General features: G+C 45.0%; 1 protein-coding gene across 4 annotated transcripts in view; it reads left to right on the top strand.

Moving 5' to 3' along the window:
• The window catches only part of egfem1 (EGF-like and EMI domain containing 1), a 59428-nt gene extending 37372 nt beyond the window's left edge, over window positions 1-22056 (top strand). For 2 of the 4 annotated variants that reach the window (XM_082503151.1, XM_082503154.1), the window contains 16 exons: window positions 276-404; window positions 4786-4914; window positions 5597-5725; window positions 6012-6140; window positions 7745-7873; window positions 8206-8334; window positions 8437-8565; window positions 10176-10307; window positions 10520-10648; window positions 15829-15957; window positions 16998-17126; window positions 17425-17553; window positions 17735-17863; window positions 18699-18827; window positions 18968-19096; window positions 20639-22056. In XM_082503151.1, the coding sequence (XP_082359277.1) occupies window positions 276-404; window positions 4786-4914; window positions 5597-5725; window positions 6012-6140; window positions 7745-7873; window positions 8206-8334; window positions 8437-8565; window positions 10176-10307; window positions 10520-10648; window positions 15829-15957; window positions 16998-17126; window positions 17425-17553; window positions 17735-17863; window positions 18699-18827; window positions 18968-19096; window positions 20639-20745 (2045 nt within the window). In that variant the 3' untranslated portion in view covers window positions 20746-22056. The remainder of the gene's footprint in view (window positions 1-275; window positions 405-4785; window positions 4915-5596; window positions 5726-6011; window positions 6141-7744; window positions 7874-8205; window positions 8335-8436; window positions 8566-10175; window positions 10308-10519; window positions 10649-15828; window positions 15958-16997; window positions 17127-17424; window positions 17554-17734; window positions 17864-18698; window positions 18828-18967; window positions 19097-20638) is intronic. The other 2 variants (XM_082503152.1, XM_082503153.1) reach the window with 2 other exon arrangements.
• Window positions 22057-25028: the final 2972 nt, after the last annotated feature.

The raw sequence follows: 25028 nt of genomic DNA, 5'->3' as shown, positions 1-25028 counted from the left end.
GTATATTTTACTAAATGCTGCCACCTTGGGGCCATTTCAGTTACAGCACCACAGTCAGTATTTTTTTGATTTTATGTTTAACAAGCACAATACAGTTTAAATGTTTTATTTGATCCTGATACTGTATAACTTTAGATTTTACATGTTATATAAATCTCTGTTTAAAATGATAGATGGAGACACATGTGGGGAGTCTTCTGGGTTTTTTTTTGGATTGGCATTTTTTTTAGTTGGACAGTCAAGAGACTGTGTAATGTGCATGCTCCAATTCACAGAGTGTATGAATGGCACTTATGGTCGGGGCTGTGCCCAGCTGTGCCAGTGTGAGAATGGAGCCCTCTGTGACCATGTGAGCGGAGCCTGTACATGCTCTCCTGGGTATACGGGCACCTTCTGTGAGAAAAGTAAGCCATGTGTTGTCTCTGATGTTATTTCTAATCTTATGTCTTTAAATAAATATATATTGTGTTCCTAATATGCCTGTTTTATGTAGCCCCAACCTTGCTACAGCCATAAAAATCTCAAAAATGTTATTAAATCACTTGTACAACTTTTTTTGGTATACTGGCTTTAGAGTGAAAGTTTGATTTAAGGAACTTTTAATTGCATTATTAGACACAAATGTGGCTATAATTGTATCTTTATATGTACTTTAAGCTATTAACAGTGATTTTGGTTCCTTCTCACTTCAAGAATAAACCCTTAGGATCTTTTTTTTTCCTTAAACCTAATTCCAGAAGTAATCCACGTTTTGAGATCCGCCATGTCCTTCTGCCTCCCTCGCTTGCAGCTGCATGTGAACAAAACTTAGTCCATCCCTGAGAAGAAATGAAAGCCTTTGCAATTCCGGTACTCTGGATAACCATGCAACATTATTCACTATTGACTCCAAAATATGTCTGTGGCAGTCCCGTCATAAGCGGATGTCTCATTTTAATAGAATGCCATGTCGATCCTCTTTAGCTAAGCAAAGTAATTTAAATGTTTCCCTGCAAACTTGAACTGATCAAATCATGGATAAACACACTCCTTTGATTTTGTTCTTGTTTTCAACTGATGCCTCCGGTGGACTGTTGTGTTTATGAGATTATGATGCATCTATCCATCCATCTATGCACTACATTGCACGATTCGTCAGAATTTAGTGAACCTTGCACACAATGATCACCTACTGAGTTTTTGCCTAAATCATGCTCAAGGTCAAGTTTTATGGGAACTTTTTAGTTTTCACAAGAATCACTTCTTTAGTGAAACCAGATTTGTGTGTCCCATGTATGACTGTCTGCAAATTCTCTTTATTTTTATAATAGCTGACCAGTCTCAACAAAAAACATACACAAAGCAATACCATGTGATGGGTCACATGGTGAGCTCATGACATCACTGATGTTCTAGATACGCAATTGAAGCCAAAGTGGAGAATATATCACTTTCTCTTTCTTGAGGATTTAATGTTTTTCTTTGCTTTATTTGACATAATATCAGCATATATTAGCTTGAGCAAGAGGAAGTTGCAGTCAGTTATTTTTACCATTAATAAATTATTTTAAAAAGCCCCAAATCACTACCAATATAGTTTGGCCCATCATTTTTTTTATCACAAATGTAAATGTTTTGCAAAATGTAATTCCTGATTCTAGTTTGATGTAAGATTATGGCATTAACACTTTGCGTCTTTAAAACGGTCCACACTGAACGCTCCGCTCCATTCCTGCTGACATTTTTATTTTTCATCACTAGAGGGTGTTGCAGGACATTCTTCAATCTTTTCTCCAACTTCAGTGAAGCGTCCGCCAAATCCCGCGACTCGTCCCGCTGTCCTTATAATATCATGAGCGAACCATTTCAGAATTCCAAGATATAATTTGTATCAGCATCCTGCCATAGCAAACCTTTCACATAACAAATATTCACCTGTATTTGTCCTGAACTACAAGACCTAACGACAGTCTGAGAGTTTTAACGATGTAATAGAGTTGTTTTGACTTGAAGTGGCCTCCTGTTATTACAAAGCAAAAGATTTACTGTGACTGTACTACTAGTTCCAGAAATTCATAGCGCCTCCCTAGTACACAGGGCATTGTAAATCACAGCCATGCCACACCAGAGGAGAGCTTCACATCCCTAGTCATAACAGGTTAATGGCTGCAGTCTGATTGGACGTTGCTGTGGAAATGGAGCTATCACTCTGACTAGATTTTAGTTTCTGAAGGCCCATTCCCCTCAAACAAAGGTGTCCAGTTTCTCAGTGTTCTAATGAGCCTCTTCCTTCAGGAAAAGCCAGGCCTTGGCTTGACAACGTAAAGACCTCTTTACTTGATCGGTTTCAAAGAATTAAAGGGAACAAAATGACTTCTCATTAGAACTTAGATCTTGTTATTCACAAAAGTAGTTGGCTCCACAAGATTCAGATAGCTTGATAAGGCCAAAGGCCTTGTTGTGTTCAGCATTCTTGTGGCACTGAGGTTGATGCTAAGCATTCCCATCAAGTATTATTGGAGGAAAGAGGCCTGACATGCATCCAGCACACAGCTTCTTCAATTAAAGCCGATCATGCCGCGCTTCTGGTCCGCAGCTTTGATGTCTGCATCAAAAAAACAAAAACAAAACAGAGTTCATTTTGTTGCAGTAAAAAAGAACTGTGGTCTGAGGAGCATTGAACATCCGTGTTCTTGTTGAAGAAACCGGGCCGTTTTGTTGTTGCAGCATTGACCTCTTTCAGTGTACGCAGACCCTGAATAGAACCAGGAAGTTCTATTCTGAGTTCTCTCTATCCGCTCTATTTCTGTGGTCTGCTCTCCCTGGCTGTGTGGTCCCTGGACCTGCTTTATGGGCTGACAGCAGTGGCTCTTACACAACCGGGGATCTGGAAATAATCCTTCTGTCTTAAAGAGCTCATTTAGTCTCGAGATGGAGTCTTTCAATGATGGCACACAGTATGTGTGTGAGTTTGTGTGTGATGGTGGACCGAATCCTGTGTTCCTACCTATAAACAAAGACTCAGAGGGAAGACTCTGCATTTACAAACACTAGCAGACACTGGGCTCATATCAAATGACAGATTGCAGCTCTGTGGTTAATATTGAAACCAGTCGCCCCCTACTGGTGTATACAAATACAAAGTTTGTCATTCAAAATTGTGCAACTGCCTAAAGACTTAAAATAAAGTGCGCGCGCTGCTGTAAACTTTGTCCGCTGAAAAGGAGAGTAATTGCTACATCTGTTGATGGGCTTATTGTTCCTCTTAATAAAAGGGAACATGACTCATCTGAGATGCTTTCTGTTTATATTTTAGCAGCAGAGATGTGTTGAGGTGCTCACGATATATCAAAGTAATGGCACTAAGGCATTTTTTCCTGCAGGACAAGCAATGCCAGCTTGTTGCCATGGTGTCAGCAAACGCTATGATAATAATAAACAGCAGACAATAAACCGACGATTTTGCTACCACAGAGTTAATCTACAGCTGCATTAAAATGACAGCATCCTCAGTGGGCTAGCTTTAATAACATCACAGCCTAACCACTACAGAGAGAGTCAAAGACGTCATGCTGTCAGCGTGGGAACACAACGACGGCCATGCCAGAAACTGCTGAGCAGCAAAGATACTTTTTTCCCAATTTGAGGCCTTGAGGCAGAAAATGGAGGAGTGGACACCGTCATCAATTTGAGCGAGAGCAGGAGGGTATGATGCATTAACCGTAGGGGAACACCCTGACTAATGCGGCATTTATAATACATGAAACCACCAAGTTACACATTTTTGCCAATTTGTGGCTTCCTTTGGTCATGTTGCGCTCTGCTTTCCTTATTCACAGAAGAAGTAGTATATAAACGGAATGAAAGAGCTGCTGGCTGCTGAGATAATTTGGACAGACTCTATGCAAACCATTTCTCGCACACTGCTGCAACAGGAAACAGAAGAGGGTACTCGAAGAGAGAAATGTCAGTCAGTCCATGCTTTGGCAGGGAAATAGCAGCGTTCCCATAAATAAAGACCCGTGTGGGTGAAGTTTTTGTTTTGCAGGATACGACTATCATCCGAGTTTGCCTGTGATCTCCACGGTGACAAATTGACCGATCAAAAATATAGGCCGTGAATAAACAGAGTCATTCTTTCCTGCTCTAGTGAAGTCATGCTTACAGATAATATTTACATCCAAGCAGTGGAAAGGCTCATTCATCCCGCAACCTCTGGCTAGGTTCCTCTGGATGGGGAGGCACTGTGTTTACCAAACTCTGTGAGTGTCACTTGACTATACACACACACTCGAGCGATTTCTCTAACTTTCCTTGAGAATGGGAAACAGACCTTAAACTGGCATCGCCTTGCATCTGCAGCAGCACTGTCGTGTGTGTGTATGTGTGTGGGTACAGTAACACCAGGCTTTGTTTTGTCGAGTGTTGGTGGGGCCTGTGGACTCAGCAGGTGCTCTATTTACCGGCTCTTTGTGCCCTCTCTAACCCCCCCCCCCCCCTCCCAGAGGGAACGGCCTCCGAGCCGCCATAAACTTTTGATGTGGCCCAGATCCACCACACATGTGGGACATGAGCTCACTTAACGAACGCAGACGCTTTGCAACAGCCGCAGTGTGGTACTGCAATTTGATATTGGTATTTTCAGTAGGACAGAGAGAGAAAGTAGGAAGAAGGGGAACAGAGTGAGAGTGGGAAAGGAAAAAAAAAGAACAAAATAAAAAAATATTGGCATCTAAACCTTCTCCTCTCCTCTTTTTTCTGAAGCTGCCAGTTCTAACCAGTCGGATGTTTTATCTCGGCCCACAGTGTGCCCGGACGGCTTTTACAGTCTTGACTGTGGCCAGATGTGCGAGTGCAGGAACGGTGCCCGTTGCCACCACATCACAGGAGCCTGCCTGTGCACCGCCGGCTGGGCAGGACCACACTGCATTCTGGGTAATGGAAGCCACATCATTAAAACAGGGTGTGAGGGAGGCCCTCACTGCAGCCCATCACGACATCCTCTCCTTAAACTCAGCTATGAAGTGTTTGTGAACAATTATCTCTATAATGAGACATTGCCAATGACTTTTTTAGGGATGGGTAAGGGTGGAGAAAGGAGGGAGCGCAAGAGTGCCCTCTGGCATACATGGTTTAATTGAAGTCTATTCTGGATAAATGCACCCACATGTATATAGCGATCAACATTAGGAAAGGGAGAGCTCAACTTGGAAGAGACTTTAGCAGCTAACCAGTGTTCTCAGGCTGAAGTTTCTTGAGGATTTCATGCCATTGTTTTAATGAAGCCAGTGAAATACCCACTAAAGTCCTTAGTCTGTCATTCTGCAGTCTTATTCAAGACTTTCCTCTCGCCCACAGCCATTTTGTGGTTCTAACTACCAGAACCAGAGTGAGCAGAAAGCCACGAGCATGACTTAATCATGCACCTCTGTCATTATTGCATTTTCCTCTTTCTTAAACCCCAAATGCCATCTTGGACTTTGATTATTACTGCGTTTACAATATGGGTGCTAAAAACCATAATGTCTCAAATGACCAATTAGCTCTCACGTCTGTTTTCTAGGAATGCAACTTGAATATTATTGAATGTGTGTGTGTGCCTGCATGTGTGTGGCAGAATGCCCAGAGGGTCAGTTTGGAGAGCAATGCAGTCAGACCTGTGAGTGTCAGAACGGAGGCCAGTGTAACCATGTGACTGGGAGATGCAGCTGCACAGCTGGGTGGACCGGAGATAGGTGCCAACTGCGTGAGTGGCTCATCAGTTAAACTGCTAATTACTGAGCATGATGACCGTAATGTCAAAGAAGTCTATTTTTCAAACCACTGTGCTGTGTTGTAGAACTTTTTGGCAGTGTAAATATCAGTCAGCAGACTCTGAAAACCGACGTTAGTCATGTTATCTATCTCGGGAATCTCTTGGCGCAGTTACTGCACTTGCAGAAATGAACTCATGATATAAGAAAGGCTAGAAAAATATAATAGAACGTTTGCAGTCAAAACTCAAATGCTTATACTATGTTGTGTGTATTCAGCCTGTCCTGCAGGACGATATGGAGGGCACTGTTCAAGTCAATGTCTGTGTCAAAATGGAGGGACTTGTAACAGGATCAGTGGCCGGTGCTCCTGCCCACTGGGATGGACTGGAGCAGCTTGTGAACTGGGTGAGTCTGACAGTACTACGGCTTAAACTGTGTTTTTTACAACTTTTCAGCTGCCAGTTAATGCAAATATCTAATCAGCCAATCACATGGCAGTAACTCATTCCATTTAAGGATGTAGACATGGTGAAGACCACCTGCTAAAGTTCAAACTGAGCATCAGAATGGAGATGAAAGGTTTAAGCAGCGTTAAACGTGGTTGTGGGTGCCAGATGGGCTGGTTTGAGAATTTCAGAATCTCCTGATCTGCTGGGATTTTCCCACACAACCATCTCTATTGTTTACAGAGAAAGGCAAGAAAAAGAGACAATATCCAATGAGAGGCAGTTGTCTGGGAGAAAATGTCTTGCTGATTTTAAAGGTCAGAGGAGAAGGGCCAGACCACTTCAAGCTGACAGGAAGGCAACATTAACTCAAGTAACCACTCATTATAACCAAGGAAGGCAGGAGAGCATCTCTGAACAAACAACACATCAAACCTTGAAGCAGATGCACTCCAGTAATAATAATGGATTGCATTTATACAGCGCTTTTCGGGGCCCTCAAAGCACTTTACAATTCCACTATTCATTCACTCTCACACACTGGTGGAGGCAAGCTACAGTTGTAGCCACAGCTGCCCTGGAGCAGACTGACAGAAGCAAGGCTGCCAGGTCGCACCATCGGCCCCTCTGGTCATCACCAATAGGGTGTCTTGCCCAAGGACACAACGACCGAGACTGTCCGAGCCAGCTCGAACCGGCAACCTTCCGATTACAAGACGAACTGCCAACTCTTGAGCCACGATCGCCCAGTAGCAGAAGAGCACACCAGGTCTTCTGCTACTGGGCGCCAGGTGTGACAAGCTACAAAACAGTAAACTGAAGTTACAGTTCACTAAGGTTAACCAGAATTAGAAACTGAATATTTGAAAAACTATGATGGGCCTTGATTTCTGCTGCAACATTCAAATAGGACATTGTATCGCCTTGTATCAGCAGTTCAGGCTGGTGTTGTTGGGATACTTTATTGGTCCCTTCGTACCAACTGAGCATTGTTTAAACACCACAGCCTTCAATGCTTTCATTCCCTTTGTGACCAGTTTGTGTACTTTCTGATGTCTTCTTCCACAGCAGGAGAAAGTGCCATATCACAAAACTCCATCATCTCAAACTGGTTTCTTGAACATGACAGTGAGTTCACTGTACTCAAATGACCTCCCCAGTCACTGGATCTCAATCCAACAGAGTACCTTTGGGATGTGGAACGGGACATTGACATCATGGATGTGCAGCTGACAAATCTGCAGCAACTGTGTCATGTCAGTGTGGATCACAATCTCTGAGGAATGTTTCCAGCAACTTATTGAATCTATGTGGTGAAACAGGCAGTTCTGTAGGCAACCGGAAAGTCCAACTCACTGCTCAAAAGGTGTATGTAATAGGGGGATAGTGAATGCACATTGTAGGGAAGCTAAGAGAAACAAAACTTTTTTTCTTGATTAAATATTTTGTCTTTCTGTCCCTGTCTTCATAATTTGGTGCCTTGGAAAAGCCATGTTGTATTTGTGTGATAAATTATTACTTGAATGTAACTTTTCTCTTAACCTTCCTTTCCATCTGTCCCAGAGTGTGAAGAAGGACGTTATGGAAAGAACTGCACCGAGGTCTGCCCCTGTATGAATGGAGGGAGATGCGACAGAGTGACAGGAAAATGTGTGTGTCTCCATGGTTGGACAGGAGACCTCTGCCAGTCAGGTGATTTCCTATACTTACAGCATAGTTGTTTTATCATAATCTAGTACCTGCTGATGCGGGTTTTTTTTTCAAAGACACATAAAATTGTAGCCTGTCTCTCAACATCATGAGAGACAGGCATGCCCCTGTGCTCCATTTGCTAACATTTGGATATCAGCAGCAGAAAGGTTTGTTTACTCCAGGAAAAGAAGCCGATAGCTTATAACATGGTATGTGAAAACAGTTTGTGCAGTTAGCCTTCCAAGCATATAAAAGGTAAACATCTTCTAAAAGTGCATCCTTGGCTGCGATGTTGCATGCTAACCGCAAGCGCTTGTGTTTTTTGTCTGAAGCCTGTTCTAAGGGATTCTTCGGGGAGGGTTGTGAGCAGAGGTGTGACTGTGCCCATAGTTCGAGTTGCCACCATGTGACAGGCCGCTGTGAGTGCGTGCCAGGCTGGAGAGGAGCCAGGTGTGACAAATGTGAGTGCGTACAGGACTGAGGAAATTGCGGCTGAATGAAACTGGCACTAAAGAACATAAGAGTGAAGTGACTGTGTGTGTGATGTGTGTATTGACTGACAGCCTGCCTCCCGGGGTTCTACGGTGCTTCCTGTGCCCAGCGGTGTCAGTGCCAGGCTGGAGTGTCCTGTCACCATGAGACGGGGAGCTGTGGCTGCCCAGCTGGACTCACAGGGGCTGGCTGCGAGAAAAGTAAGAAGGAAAACAAAACCTGTCTGAATGAATTCTAATCATGAGGTGATTAGTGGCTTGCTTGCTCAATTTTTAGATCTTAAATATCCACAGACTTTCACTAATGTCCTTTACCTGTAACAGGTAGTCAGGAGAGTATACCTACATGGCTTACATTTGAGGCCATTTAGCTACCTTGTTGATAAAAAGACTGTCCCCTTGAAACAAACCAATTGTGTGCTTGTGAGAATGTTTCATTATTCAAACCGTACCCTTAAGGAGTGTATATAAGCAGCGTCCCTCCTCAGCCCTTCACCGCGCCTTCTACTCACCCACCCTCCTCCCCTTCCTTACGGCCTCAGCTCCGTTCCTCTCCTCACACACTCCCCAGACATCTGATAAATGTTACACACCGGTTGCCAAGTAAAACAGAAGGCATTGTTTTTGTCTCCTCGGCGGCGGATAAGGGCTTTTGGAAGGCAGACATGCATAATGACAGCACCGTAATTGCCTCTTTAGTCTGGAGTCCTTTCTTATCTGTCCCCCACGCTGCCTGCTGCTGCCTGACTGAGTAGCTTAGTGCTGCGGTCTCACCCGAAAACATGCTCGGTTCACAGATTCATCTTGTTCCCTATGACTGATTGTCTGGGGACTTCATTCATTATTGTGATGAGCGCATATGTATGTATGCAGACAGGGTGTGTGAAAGAATGTCCCTCTGTGTTGCCTGGGTTTGGGCACCAGGGAAAGTTGCTGCGAGTTTTGGTGTCATTAGCAGTCAATACTGAATGTTCCAGTATGTTCGCAGGATAATCTGAGGAAGGAAAGGGAAACGGCATGCGTCTTTGTTCCCACATACTATTGAATGTGTGCATAAAGGCCTTATCTGCTGCTGTATCACGAGCACTATGGATATCTGCACAATGTTTCTTTTCGGGTGTGCAATGCCCATCAGGGATAACAATGAAAAATTAAGACTGCATTTGAGGCTCATTCCTTTTCATTTTTATTTATTTTATTTATATCCAGAAATATGTATCTTCTTTTAACAAAGCTTTAATTAACACACACGTTTTAGGCTATAAATTAACAATAGGATTTTTGAAAGCTTACTAATTAACATGCTTTTAAACTGCACTGCAGCCCCAAACGTCTTTAGATATTACCAATGGTAGGTTCAGGTCAGAAGGCAAATACCCGACACAGCTACCTGTAAGCACCCCAGCACAAAGTTCATTTTAGGTCTTTTTACACTGATTCACAACCTGCTGCGCACTCTTCTTCAGGCAGCACTCATTCCTAAATCAGTATCAGTATTTCCATTGGTAAGAACACAGCCGACTCAACCCAGCTCAATCTCTGTGCTCCATTTGACGCTTGGAGAGCAAACAAAAAATCAGAATATATATTTACACACAAACATATATATATTATAAAGATATTAAATTATAAGCATAATACAATACCACTGTCTTTGATCCAGGCATGAGAGGTTAGTTGTTCAGCTGACCTGTGCATCGAAGATTTATCATTCACCTTTGAACAAAGAAGGTAAATGATCCCAAAAATTGCTTCTTACATTCTTCTGTTGTGCTAATGTGCGTGATGTGCTGCCGGTTTGATCATTTTAGCCTGCCCTGCTGGAGTGTTCGGACAAAACTGCACCAAGCTGTGCCAGTGTTCAGGAGACCAAGAGCAGTGCCATCCGGTGACGGGGAAATGTAGCTGCTTGCCCGGTTATTATGGGCCGCGATGTGGGCTAAGTAAGTATACTGTTAATCTTCTGTTGCAACCACTGGCTAATAAGACGCACCTGCTATTATCCATTTATTTATTTAGTTTTTAATAAAACAGGAAGTCTAATGAAATAACTATTGCTGCGGAGTACATATTTGGCTACACTTTAGATTTGCATGACTCAATGATATGTTTAATTTAAGCTAGTAATAGTTTTGTGTGTCTGGTTTTTCTGTAGGATGTAGAGTGGGGACTTTTGGGCCGAACTGCAAGTCCAGGTGCAGCTGCATCAATGGTGGTCGCTGTGACTTCAGGACTGGTTCCTGCTACTGTCCTCCTGGCTTCATAGGCAGCGACTGCAGCTCAAGTAAGTTTGAATGTCCTTGTCCTCTAATAAAAGTCATATTTGCGAGTCATATTTCTGCCTACTTATAGCTTGATTAGAGTCACAGTCTCTCTTTTACCCTGTCACCTTCCCCTCACTCCCAACCAGTTGCGGCAGATGGCTGCCCTACCTGAGCCTTGTTCTACTGGGGGGGGGGGGGGGTTTCCTGCTACAAGGGAGTTTTTCCTTCCCACTGTCACCAAGTGACAAACCTTGATTTTCTCTGCATTATTGTAGGGTCTTTATCTTACAATATAAAATGCCTTGAGGTCAATGTTGTTTTGATTCAGTCCTATATAAATAAAATTGAATCTAACTGGATTGATTTAGAGACTTTTTTGATACAACCATTCTTTATGTTGCGTTACAAAATTCTGGTCGACATCAACTGAAGTAATGCAGATGCCTGTAAATGTCATGATAGCTGTGTGGCAGGCAGGATGAGGACCCAAAATGCAAACTCACAGACTCAGGGGATAAACTCAAAATCACAGCTTTAATGCTGGAAGGCAGATCACAAGAAATACAAAACTTAAACCGGGAACAATAACTAATACTTGCAGAGAGACACAGGGAAATCCACGCAGCTATGAGGGAGACTACGACACAGAACTGAGGGAGACGCAGACATAAATACACAGAGGGTTAACGAGGGAAGTGGGAGCACACGGGGAACACAGCTGACACAGATAATCATAACGAGACAGGGCAGGAGTGAACACAACATGACGCATACTGACGAGAGACTGTCAAAGTAAAACAGGAAGTACAGAGGTTCAGACAGGAGGAGAGCACGGGGAGAACACAGACATAACAGGCTGGGGAAAACATGGAATAAAACACGAAAGGGGACAAGGGCTCATGAATACAGAGGGGCACACAGGGGGGTGAGAGTCACAAAGGGAAAGCACACAGGGAACCACATAACAGGGCAACTCAGGAAACAGAACCTAAACAGGGAACTGAATACAAAAATACAAGAGAACTAAGAATACTGGGCCAACACGGCCCAGGACATCACCCCCCCCCCCCCTTAAGGGCTGGCTCCAGACAGCCCAAACACAGGAAAACAAAAAACCAAACAGAAAACGACCCAGGGTGGGCGGCGGGGGCCCAGGAGACGACGGAGCAGTCCAGGGGGCCGGCCGCGCGGAAGGCAGCGGCGGCGGCGAAGGAGACGGAGCCGTTCAGGGGGCCGGCCGCGCGGAAGGCAGCGGCGGCTCTCCAGTGTTAGGCATGCTGGCCATGGCCTGGTGGGCACAGGACCAGACGAGGCAGGACCAGAGGCAGAGGCTGGCCCAGGCGACGACGAGGCGGTTGCAGGTGGCGGCTGGACAGGCTCCTCGGGCCCTCCAGCTGATGCGGCGTGAGGCTGAACGGGCCCCTCGGACCCTCCAGCGGAGACAGGAGGCTGAACGGGCCCCTCGGACCCTCCAGCTGACGAGGCAGGAGGCTGAACGGGCCCCTCGGACCCTCCAGCTGACGAGGCAGGAGGCTGAACGGGCCCCTCGGACCCTCCAGCTGACGAGGCAGGAGGCTGAACGGGCCCCTCGGACCCTCCAGCGGAGACAGGTGGCTGAACGGACGCTAACTGTAGCTGCACAGGGCACGCAGTCTGCTTAGGATGCAACGGCTGGGGCTGTGCAGGGCAAACAGTCTGTCCAAAGTTTGTCAGCACCACGCAGTCCTCAGCTGGCGGAGAAAGCTCACAAAGGCTTCCAGCTGAGGTTGGCAGTGTCTGAGCGGGTTGCTGTGCTATGAACTGAGCTGGTGACAGAGGTAATGACAGAGCTAATAATGACTGAGCCGTTAACTGAACAGGCAATGGAGTAAGACACTGAGGTGGTAACAGAGCGGATGACTGAGTGGGTAATGGAGCCGTTAACTGTGCTAAAGACTGAACTGGTGACAAAACAGGAAACTGTGCTAATAACTGAGGCACTGACTGAGTTATGGACAGCAATGCCAGTTGTAGTGGGAGTTGCGCTTGTGGTAGATTAGGTGTCTGGCTCTGGGCTGCTCTCCTCCGGGGAACAGGAATGGGTGCTGGGCCTGGCCGAACACCAGCCATCCCCACCCGAGGAACAGATACGGGTGCAGGGACGAGCTGGGCTCTGGCTGCCTTTACCCTGGGGGCTGGTGTAGGTGCAGGAGCTAGCTGGACCTCTGTCGCTCCCACCCGAGGAACTGAGACGGGTGCAGGAGTCGGCAGGGTCACGGCTGACCTCACCCGGGGAACCGGAACAGGAGCAGGCAAAGTCTGGGTGTCCATCAACCCCACCCGAGGAGCAGGTACGGGTGCCGGGATGATAGGAGCCTCTGCCAGTCTGGGAACAGAAGCAGGGACCAGCTGGACCTCAGCTACCCTCTCCCGAAGAACTGATACGGGAGCTAGGGAAGGCTGGGCCCACGCTGCCTTGGTTACAGAAACCGAAGCGGGAGAGCTGAGCTCAGGAGCAGAAACAGACACAGGGAAAACAGAGTTAGTGGAGCTAGAAACAGTGTTAGCGAACAGAGATTCATGGCGGGCCACTCCTAGCGACTCTGTAGGCCAGGGGTGCTCACACTTTTTCCGCATGTGAGCTACTTATAAAATGACCAAGTCAAAATGATCTACCCACTACAAAAATCCAAAACATACTTATTTATAAATATATTGAGGATTCTTTATATCTACAATGTATATACATGCATAACCGCAATATCCAATATTTCACAACACAATTAACAATGTAAATTTTTTTTGTCATTACCTGTCATTTTCCGTGAACAGTTTGAAAATGCCGCTCCACATTTCCCTTCTTTGGCATTGCGATGGTAGCCTGGCAGATGAAGCAAACGCACTTCGAAAATGACATCGTGGAAAAAAAAAAAAGTCCTCCTCCCATTCCGTATGAAAGTGATACGTTTTTGTCTTCTTACTTGGTCCAGCTCCCTCACTCATTTTTAACCCTTTCTTAGGTTTAAGAGAAGAAACCAAGAGCTAAAAATTGGAGTTAACTCGCTGACTAGCTTGTCAGTTTTACTACACTTCGCGCCGCTGTTTGCGCATGCGCAGCGACCTAAGCGTCAGAAAAAATCTGATGTCATCTGACTGGCTTCCCTGTATCAATCAAGTGACGGGATGGATGATAGGCTGGCATCTATTTTTTTTAATGCCATGCGATCTACCAATACTACCTTTGCGATCGACTGGTCGATCGCGATCGACGTATTGAGCACCCCTGCTGTAGGCCTTAAGCTGTCCATCTTAGGAGTAGCAGTCTCTAAAACAGTCATTGCACAGGAAGATCCAGGTTTAGCAGAGTCAGAGTCTGTAATACCGGGCACAAAGGGATCCGTTATGGACACAGGAGCATTCACCCAGACAGTTTCTAAATATACAGGTTGGGGAGCAGCATAGTCCAGGAGTGGACACACCACTCACAGTCTCACACTCAGCAGGTACAGAGACCGCAGAACTGTTAACTTCACAGTGCTGTTCACAAGTATGCGGCTCAAAAGCGGTCTTTTGCTTCTCTACGGTGAAATAATCTGTCTGTGAGTTAATTGCTGCTGACCTGGGAGGAGCACAGGAAACATAGTCGCTCTCAAACACGGGCGTGAGGGTAGGCACTGCAGGACCAGAATTAACAGACCCAGAGTTAATGGCCTCAGGGATGACGCGCACGGGGCTTATAGTGCCAGGATTCTTTAATTTAGCATGAACAGCAGTCTCTAGAGTGGTGATGAAGTCAGTCTCGTGCGTAATCGAAGCGGAGGCGAACGTAGAAACAGTATGAGGCCTAGAAACACAGTCATATTCAACCTTTTCGTTCTTCTCTGGTGAGTTATGGACGTGAAAAACAGCGGACTCAGAAAACGAATACTGTCCGAGACGGTCGGGCTTGGAACTCGCATGGAAAAAGCAGTCAGATTCACTCACCACCGGAGCTTGCTCAGTAGCTTTAGCGTGGCGACGGCGTGAGCGTCGTGTTTTCCCGGGAACTGTGCCGTGAGTTCCCGAGGCAGTGGGCGCAGGCACTTCGGTGATGTCGGCTGGCTGAGCCGATGACGAACCAGGCTGCGCCGGAGAGACAGGGAGCTTGTGCAGCTCTGAGCGCGGAAGTCCCAGGTAGAGCGCAAAAGCCTGCAGCGGGGTAAGGCCGTTTGTCGTCGGCTCGAAACCACTCCCCGACCGCCGAGTAACCCTCTTCTTTGCGCGGGACGTGGGCGGCGACCGGAGAGGCGAACCAGAAGTCGAAAATGCCGGAGGAGTTGTGGCAGGCGATAGGCTGACTCCTCCAACTCTTCTTACCGTGGGGCGGTGTGGGGGAAAAGCAGCAGCCTTTGCCATTTGGACGCTGCGCGGCCCACCTAGCGCCCATAGAGTCCCATGAAAGGCAGACTCGTGCTCCCGGGCGTGCCGAGCCTCCTGCCTTCTCCTCTCGTTAGGGAAGGCGGAGTTTGCGCGCTGCCGGTTCCGAACGGAGTTTGCTGGGTCCATTACTGGTCGTAGTCTTCTGTCATGATAGCTGTGTGGCAGGCAGGATGAGGACCCAAAATGCAAACTCACGGACTCAGGGGATAGACTCAAAATCACAGCTTTAATGCTGGAAGGCAGATCACAAGAAATACAAAACTTAAACCGGGAACAATAACTAATACTTGCAGAGAGACACAGGGAAATCCACGCAGCTATGAGGGAGACGCAGACATAAATACACAGAGGGTTAACGAGGGAAGTGGGAGCACACGGGGAACACAGCTGACACAGATAATCATAACGAGACAGGGCAGGAGTGAACACAACATGACGCATACTGACGAGAGACTGTCAAAGTAAAACAGGAAGTACAGAGGTTCAGACAGGAGGAGAGAGCACGGGGAGAACACAGACATAACAGGCTGGGGAAAACATGGAATAAAACACGAAAGGGGACAAGGGCTCATGAATACATAGAGGGGCACACAGGGGGTGAGAGTCACAAAGGGAAAGCACACAGGGAACCACATAACAGGGCAACTCAGGAAACAGAACCTAAACAGGGAACTGAATACAAAAATACAAGAGAACTAAGAATACTGGGCCAACACGGCCCAGGACCATGACAGTAAAATTAATACATGCATAGTTTTTAATTTGTTCTTTCATATGGATGAAAGCATATCTATTCATGCAGGTTGTCCAAGTGGATACTATGGGAAAGACTGTGCTAAGATGTGCACGTGTGGGGAAGGAGGACAGTGTCACCCAGTAACCGGGAGGTGTATCTGTGGCCCTGGTAGGATGGGATTGTCCTGCGAGCAAGGTAACGTTAAACCGAGGATGTTTATTTGCAGTATATTAGTGCAAAATTATATATTTGCAGAATTTTAGATGCAAAGTGGCAAGAACAGTGCTGCACATCAGAGAATGATATTCAAAGAACTACAAGAGTAGTTTCAAGACTGACTCTAAACAGGATACATACTGGCACATTTAACATTTTGCAGCAGCTTTAAAGTGTCACCTCGCTGTTCAACTTTAAGCAGAACCATATCACACATATCAAACAGGCTTTATATTTAGACATTTTTCTTTTACAATCCTCTCGAGTTTACAGAGAGTCACCACTGAGACTGCCATGCATCATTAGGAACCACTGGCTCTAATGAGTTCTTTAGAAACAGGACACTTAACTAGAAATGAGAAACAACCACTAAAATGAGGGTGTAGTTTTCAACATTTTCCCTGTGTATTTAAGTTACAAATTCTCCATTTCCTCAGTGTAAGCGCTGCGATGATCACAGGGCTTTTATTCCCACTAAACAGAGGCAGAGCTGAGTTTTCTTAATCTCTCCTTTTATCAGCAATTCAGCTGGATTGCAAACAGGGAATTTCCAGCGCTGCCTGCACTAAATGTTCTCGTCTTCAGCCTCCTGCATGTACTTGGACATACCACCTCTTAAGTTCCTCTTGTTGAATGTTTACATAAACCTAAAGTGGCTCATTCTCTGTGTTCCGTGTCGCTGGATTTGGCAAGGAAGCAAATAAATAAACAGGGGAATCAAAGACGGCTTGCTTATTGTTTTCCCAATCTAAATTACCCAGAGAAACATGATTATTCTTTTATATCAGCGCCAAATTAGGCTACTTTGCCATCTCTTTAGAAACTGTTGCTTAAATAAACACGAGCGTGGTTAGTGCAGTCGCGTTTGTGTGTGTGTGCGCGCGCGCGTGTGTGAAAGAGACAAGGGAAAGCGCGAGCTGTGCACTGTGTGTGTTTTATGTTTGGTGCAACCACTAGTGCTTTTGCTGAACAGAAGAGTTCTAGTGTATTATGATGTTTCCTGAAAATTGTTTCTCCAGTGTGTCCCAGGGGGCGCTATGGCATGCAGTGCAGAAACGCTTGCAGCTGTCTGAACGGGGCTTTGTGTGACCCCAGTGATGGGTCCTGCAAGTGCGGCCTCGGCTGGACTGGACCCCGCTGTGAGACAGGTACTCCAGATATTCCACAATAAAAAAAATCCTAAACTCAGCAGAATTTGATTGTGGTCATTTCAAATTAAAAGCCAACAACAAACTTTATATTGCAGTAGTTTCCCCATTATTAGCTACATGATGGACTTCAGTCTGCATTTATGAAGAAGACATTTTCCCCAGTTTTAATGTTTTCAGTGTTTAATGTTTGATGCACACATTTTTTTACTTTTTTACTCCAATAATCATCACTCAGGCTTATATGTCACATTTCTTTCTAGTGTTATCAACCCATTGTGTGTGTCTGTGTGTGTAGCCTGTCCACAGGGAAAATATGGGCTTGATTGTGCACAAGACTGTCCATGCCTCAACAATGGGACCTGCGACCGCTTCACTGGCAGCTGCAGCTGTACTGCAGGATACTACGGCCACTCCTGTCAACACAGTATGCAAACCCTCACTCGAAATAAAGAAAAGAAAACTTGGTTATAAGGTTACTAGAAGTCCCGTTGACATTATGAAATGTAGATCTTTTTCAAACTACCCTGGTCACATAGAAGACTGAATGAATCCAGATAAAACACCTTTTTAACCAACCTAAATCCTCTGTCTTGTGTTCCTCCCAGCGTGCCCATCTGGGTTTTTTGGAGTGAATTGCGCACACACCTGCGTTTGTAAGGTGCTGCAAGCGTGCGATCCTGTGACAGGCAAATGTGCGTGTCCACCGGGCTACCATGGCTCACAGTGCCAAAGACGTAAGTATGTTACATGCAACTACATGGGAGTAAAGGTTAAACGAGTAACAAAGAGGGATATTTGTAATTCAGCATGTCTGCGAAGACTTAAAACACAGCAGTGCTCACAGTCACATGTTTGTGCTCATTGTTAAATGGCCACCTGGATAGCCAGCTGCGACTGTACATGGGGAGATATGAGCATGAATGAATGAGAGACTTCCAGCAAAATGTGAGTGTGTGGTGGCTGGCAGACAGGCTGTTAGGTAGGTGGGCAGGCAGGCTGGTTATTTGATGAGAGACGGGTGTTTCCCTACTGCTTAATGCATTCTTGTTACATCCTCATGCCCTCCTGCAAGCTCGTGGGGCTCTCAGCCCCAGTTTGAGTGCCTTAATGGCCACTTCAGTACCAGCAGGAGATAGGACTGAGCACTGAAGAGCAGCTAGAAGGTAGCCACATGCCTCAGACACCGACCTGGATCGATCAGGGTGTTTGTGTCTATCTGAGAAAATGTTTATGCACAGTTTCTTATAACTAAATGCTGTTGTTAGTACTGTATGTGAATCCATTCATTTCCATTAAATGTATATTTGCATGTGTGCTAAGAACTAAATTTCAATTTCCAAAATGTTTATTAAATGTGTTAATCGACATCTCGTTCTAAAAGGGATTATGTTAAAAAAAAGGATATTTTTACGTATACACGTGTTATCAACTACTTACAGCAGGTTTCAGTGCACTCCCAGGCTATTCATGTCTAATGAAGCAGTTTCCGTGTAGTTAAAGAAGAACTTGAATGATCATTACTGCATTTTTCAAAGTATGCGTGTGAATGTTTCTGTTTTTTCTTCTCAGGATGTGAGGCTGGCAGCTTTGGACCGAACTGTGAAAGATCATGTGACTGTGCTGGCGAGGCCCCATGTGACCCATCGACAGGACGCTGTCTCTGTCCCCCAGGAAGAACGGGGCACAGATGTGAAAAAAGTAGATATTACTTTTATTAACATGATTCACTTAAATCCAAAATAGATATTAAAAAAAGATCACTTAGGGTGTCTTGCGTCAAGTCTTTCCTTTCTTTGAATTTCCTCATTTCTTTCACTGTGCCTTTTTTTTTTTCTCAGCCTGTGACGAAGACCGTTTTGGCCCTGAGTGCTCCCTGCTGTGTCGCTGTTCTGACAGGGCCCGCTGTGATAGGGTGAATGGACGTTGCCTGTGCCCGCTCACCTGGCTTGACCCTTCATGTAGTGAAGGTAAACACACGAAGAAAATAGATACTTGCACTATGAGACGCATAGTGCAAGTATCTAAAAGACTTGAGCAACCTCTAATTTTTGCATATGTGTGGAAGTAAATGGGAAATAGGTGGAGGAATTTATTGAAGTCTGCAAACATACATGGAAATACAGCATACAAGGCAAAATACAAGTAGTCTTCAGGAATAGTTCTTCAGGCTTCTTGAAGGACATTCAAAGCTCTTCTTTGGATGTCGTCTGCCTTTTGTTCTCTGTCAAGATGATCACGCACTGCTTCAATAATGATGAGGTTCAGGCTCTGGGGAGGCCAATCCATCAATGATTGTGTTGCACTGTGTGCTTTTACTGCATTATAAGTGTGTCTGGGATCATTGTCATATTGAAAAGCCATTGTCAATCAGATCATTTTCAGATGGTATTGAATGGTGGATCAAACTCTGATGTAATCTGATGATCATTACATCACTTTTAAAAGGATTTGGTTTTAGGCCTTCCACTTCTTCGTTTTGTCTTCCATTTGTCAAGTTTCCTCATTTTTTTTAGGATAGATTGCATAATATATATTGCATGATATATCTCATATCACGCTTTTATCTATGAAACTCATGGGAACCACCTTGGTGGTACAAAAATACTATGCTATGTCTGTCAAACTGTCTATTGCATTTTTTGTAGATTCAGTTAAATAAGAGGGAACAAAGCTGCAAGTAGCAAAGGGCCTGAAAATACAGTTCAAAATTAGTTCTCTGCTAAGTTGTCTGTTATATCGCAAAACAAAAAAAAAGAAAGAAAAAACATTCCTCTAAAATTGATCAGGCACAAGAATTGGAATTAAAAAAGACTGAAAAATTAGCCAATGAGTGAAAATGTTTTTGAAAGACCTTCAGAAAGCCTGGGGAACTATCAAGACTACTTAAAATCACAGTAAAGTACAATATAAAGAAATGAGGTGTGACTCAAGACTTTTGCACAGTATTGTAGACACAGACAACCATGTATCATTACATTAGAGGACTACAGATTATCTGCCTAACCTCTATCATCATTTAACCTTAAAGAGTGTCCTCCCCTTTCAAATTAACAATTCACATTGTGAGCACTGACTTTTTGTTGCCTTTTGGGAGACACCAACCCATAATGTGTCTCTGTAAATCCACTCAAGTCCCCACAACATGACTAATACCTGACCACACACATGCGCACACACTCGCACACACAGAAAACATAGACACCCAGGGTCAAGGGCTGTAAAGCTGAACCAGCTTTAGTGAAATACTGTGTCATGAAGTGTGAGAGGCTGAGCCCCATCACTCTGTGTGTCACCCTGTCTCTCTCAATAGCTGCTCCTGTCTCCTGACAGTTATTTTAATCTGCACCCAGCATGAAGCCAGTCTTGAAGCTGTCTTCATTTTACCTCCTCAAAGCCAAGCGCACGGGGAGACTACGTAGCAGTAACTTCTCCTCCAAAATCCCCAGAACATTTGCTTTTGATTTGCAAATAGTGCTGATGTCTTCTTGCCTCTTTTTTTTTCTTTTCAGCACCGCTCCACCAAACCCCGGGAGTGCTGAACTTCTCTGTGTCCCAACGAAAGAGAAGAACAGGCAGCCACAAACCACATAACCCAAGCAGAGGTACAAACATCTGACTGGGTGTTCAAACACAGGACTTGGCTCAGTGAAGCATTACTCAGATCATCTCGGTAAAGGTAATGCTGGTGTTAATATGTTCGCTCAAACTTGTAGTCGGCTGTCAGAAACTGGCACTCAATCACCAAATCCCAAGCTCGGGGGCGATCAACTAGTGGACCTGGCATGTGAGAGGCCTTCAAAGGAGCATGAACTCAAACGTACCCAGTCAATCTAAAATTAAAAGTTCAGAGTTACACAAGCTCCTTAGCAATACGCGCGCACACACACACACACACACACACACACACACACACACACACACACACACACACACACACACACACACACACACACACCTGAATTACATTTGTCACTGACACGAGATTCTTTTCATCTACTGCCACTTTTTTTATGTGGGTGTCCATAAAAGGCTTAATGTTTAGTGTAAAAGAATGCCAAGCATATATCTATGTAAAAATAAAAATGTATGAAACAGATTTAGAAATACCGGGGCAGCTTGTTTACTTATTTTAAAACACAAAAGATGAACACACACAGAAAAAGTCAACGCGAGACACAAAAATATGGTCCAAAAGTGAAAAAATAGAATATTTTATGTGCACCAAAGTGGCCTGTTAAATGCTGGAAAGAGTCTCACAGTGGTGCTTGCACTTTTCAGATACATTTTTTGCATTTTAATGTTAACGCTTTTCCCTCTGAAAAGAATGAAGATCAGATAACCAGTTCATTTGTGAAGAAGCTGGCTCTGGGACACAATAATGGCCCAATATTCGTCTCAACTCACTTTAAGGTTAAGTTTGGCTTGACCAAATTTCATTTCCCTGCAATTCAAACACTCAATTTATTAGCGCTGACCACAGGTTTTCCTGGTGCAGTGCTGGTCGCGAGTCATTACATTTAAACTTCTTTCAGATTTGTGTTCGCCAAGTGAGCTGCTGACACAGAGGTGGGCAATTTTACGAAAAAACCCCCAAAAAACAACAACAAAAGAAAATGTTACTGCACTTTTCTCTGGACTTACAGTAGTAGAAACTCATTTCACCCTTTCACTACTGCACTACTTTTACAAGACATTTTATCTCGATTGGTGTTCGTCTGTTTTTATTTTTTGTAAAAAACTTTATTTGTATTATATCTCAGGTCGGTGCCAGTTGTATCACTCGTAACCCTACTGTGCTCATTTCCTGGCATATCAGTGGTGCTACATTGTTTAAAAGAGAAGATACATTTGATTTATCAGCCAGTTAGTATGTTTCATTTTGTCATCTGTGACGGTGCCGTGAACCAAATAAATAACAACAAACACATCTGTGGACATTTCCTTTAACTAACCATCTATTTTTTTTGTAATGTGTGCTATGAACGCAGCGTTGCATGGTATTGATTTTTGTGATCCCTAAGTTGTGTGGGCTGGGGGTTTGGGGGTGGGAGGGCAGTAAGGTATGGGTGGAGGTTTCAGCTGTCATTGAGAGCTATGGGATCATGTGGCTCTTAGTGTGTTTGTGTGTGTCAGTGTGCAAATTTGAGCAAGGCAACTACCAGACATCTCTCATCATCAGCCTGGGCAGGGTCAAGCATTAAGGCCATGCCTGCCTTCCTGATAGTAAACGGTGGGTTACCTGAGCTGAGTGTTAAGGTGTGTGTGTGTGTGTGTGTGTGTGTGTGTGTGTGTGTGTGTGTGTCAGCATCAGAGAGCAAGTGCACTCTCCCTGAGGCATTTTTCATGTCCACTGGAGCGTTTTCTCTCCCGTTGGCCAACGGCGGCTGTGGTCCGGCACTGGCGGGCAGGTGCCTGGACCATGCATGCACCCTATATCCAGGACGTCCTGGGTTGAGTGATAGGTGAGTGAGCTCAGTACCAGGGGACTCTCCCCCCACCCCACCCTAAACACTCACTCTCCAGTGAGGCTGATGGATGGCGGCGCGCTCCTGCTCGCCCCATGTTGTGACAAGCAGCAGATGTTCTCCAATAATGTTTATCGGCTGGGCCTTCATCTTCAGATGACACACACCTGTTTCCAGTCAAACACGCCCAGAGAGGCCATCCATCCACCGAGCTCTGGGTGGCCGCTGCACCACCGTATCAGCCTCTCCACAGCAGCACGCTGGGCGAGCAGCACCGTAAATGAGGGACTGGCATGGCAAAATATCTAATCTAAATGGCTACAAACAAGAGATGCTTACCACGCTGTTGTGCAGAGGCTTGGCTCTTCTAGGACTGATATTGCATTGATACAGTATGTTTCAGCGTCCTTGTTTTTTTGTTTTGGTTTTCTTTTGCATGATTTGAGATATGAAAAGCTTTTTGAGAGTGCCAGAATTTCAAAGGACACTTTTGTTCCATTGCAAGTAAATGAATAAAGCATGGCCTTTGTGCAGAAAGACTTTATGAGCGAACACAAAATGCCCCGCTGTTGCACGCATGCTGGCTTATCAGGGAGCGAGAAAAAGAGAGGGCTGGAGGAAACTGTCGATGAAATAGTCCGTAAAAGGTAAGATCGCATCACGGGTACTTTTTCGCTGTAATTAAGCATACGCCACTCTTTGCAAGAGAGATTCTATCACTTTGCTGCCATAGCTTCACGTCCCAGAGATAATTTCTGCCCCTCTGCGTTGAACCAGATCTCCCAGAAGGCCACAGTGTTTTGAACTCCAGCTGACAAAGCTGTCTGCTCAGATAAAAGAGTGAAGGGGAAATCATTTCAACACGTCCTGCACCATTTGTTTGGTTGCTGCCTGAAAAAATAAATCTTAAATGTCGGGGATGTAAAAAAGATTTGTATCAAGAAACTCTCCCACACTCTGGGGGCGCGTGGTGTAAAGAGCGTATCTTTGGTTTAGATATGTCGGCTTGTTTGACTACAAGCCTGAAGAAAGGATGACTCTTTTTTTTTCTTTTTTTTTTTTTTTGTCTTTCAGCAGAATTTATGTTATCACTTGCTCTAACTAGACACTCACTATATTTGAAGTTTATTTAATTAACTGGGAGAGTTTTTAAACCCAAATTTTGCAGGTAGGTGCACATTGCTACTTCCACCACTGGGGGGAGCTCAGCACAGAAAAGAACTTTGACAGAACTCTAATTCAAGTGAGTGCACATAAATGAATGGATCATGCTGTATGCTAATTAATGTCAGCATATATTGTCAATTTTGTGCTACAAACATTTTATGTTTAAGTGACTCCAGAAGTACCAAAACCAAAATATGCATGCCCAGTCCTTCAACAATGGAGCCGATAGCCTCTAATCTAATCCATGAGCAAGAGAGGAGATGATTTCAATAGCAGGCCTCAAGTGGTTCTGCCACCACGCCTATCCTGATTAGACTCGTCATATTAAAACCATGTGCACGGCTGGGCTGCTTTGTCTCGGTCTGTTCCTCGGAACTCTACTGAGTGTCCATCAATAACACTAATGGCCCGTAGCCTCCAGGGAGAAAAACGAACAGCGTAATGAAACCACAACCTTAAACTCTGCTGCTTTCCAAGAGAGAAGAAGAAGAACAAGTAGTGAGGAATTGGTTTGGTTGTCCTGTACACACATGGGACATAGACAGAGGACGCGCTACTGTAACTGTAAACACAACAGAAAGTTGATGAGGTGGTTTGCGGTGTCTCCCCACTCAAACACACACACAAGCACACACTCAGAAACACACTTTGGCCAGCTGTTAGCTTTAGTGTCCCTCCATACCAGCCCCTCATTCCTCCCTGAAGGATACACTCCCACACCCCTCCGTGTCTCCTTCTCTGCAATGTTTCCCTTGGTGTCTGAGTCAGCATGGGTGCCAAGTCAATCAATGTGAGAGCTGCCAGCTGTGATGGTCTCTCTCTCTCGCTCTCTCTCTCTGAGGGTGTGATGTATGTTCCAGCAAGCGGAGCAGGGCAACTGCACACCACACGGGGCTGACTGCATGGACGGGTGGAAAAGGAAAGGAAAAAAGGGTTGAGGGTGAGGAGCGAAAGAAGGAGGGGAAGATAGGAGGGGGTAAAAAGAGGACGGTGGCTGAACAGGAGCTGTAATGAGGCCTGATGGATTCTGAGGCTGTGCCAGATGCCCCATTAGCTGAGTGGCTCTGAGCCCCACGAAGCACTGCCCACAGAGTGCCCACCAGACTACACACACACTGTAGTGGCACAGCACCTTAAGGGCCTAAACCCTGCGAAACAGAAACACACACACTTCTCACATTTAACTAAAACTGATTGCAGTGACTAATGTACACTCTTCTGTCTCACTTCCTTAGCTGTTTAAACACACACTTACACACACATTCAT

The sequence above is a fragment of the Aulonocara stuartgranti genome (genome assembly GCF_965226115.1).
Source record: "Aulonocara stuartgranti genome assembly, chromosome: 14".
Lineage (NCBI taxonomy): Eukaryota > Metazoa > Chordata > Actinopteri > Cichliformes > Cichlidae > Aulonocara > Aulonocara stuartgranti.
This window is presented reverse-complemented; position numbering and strand designations above follow the sequence as displayed.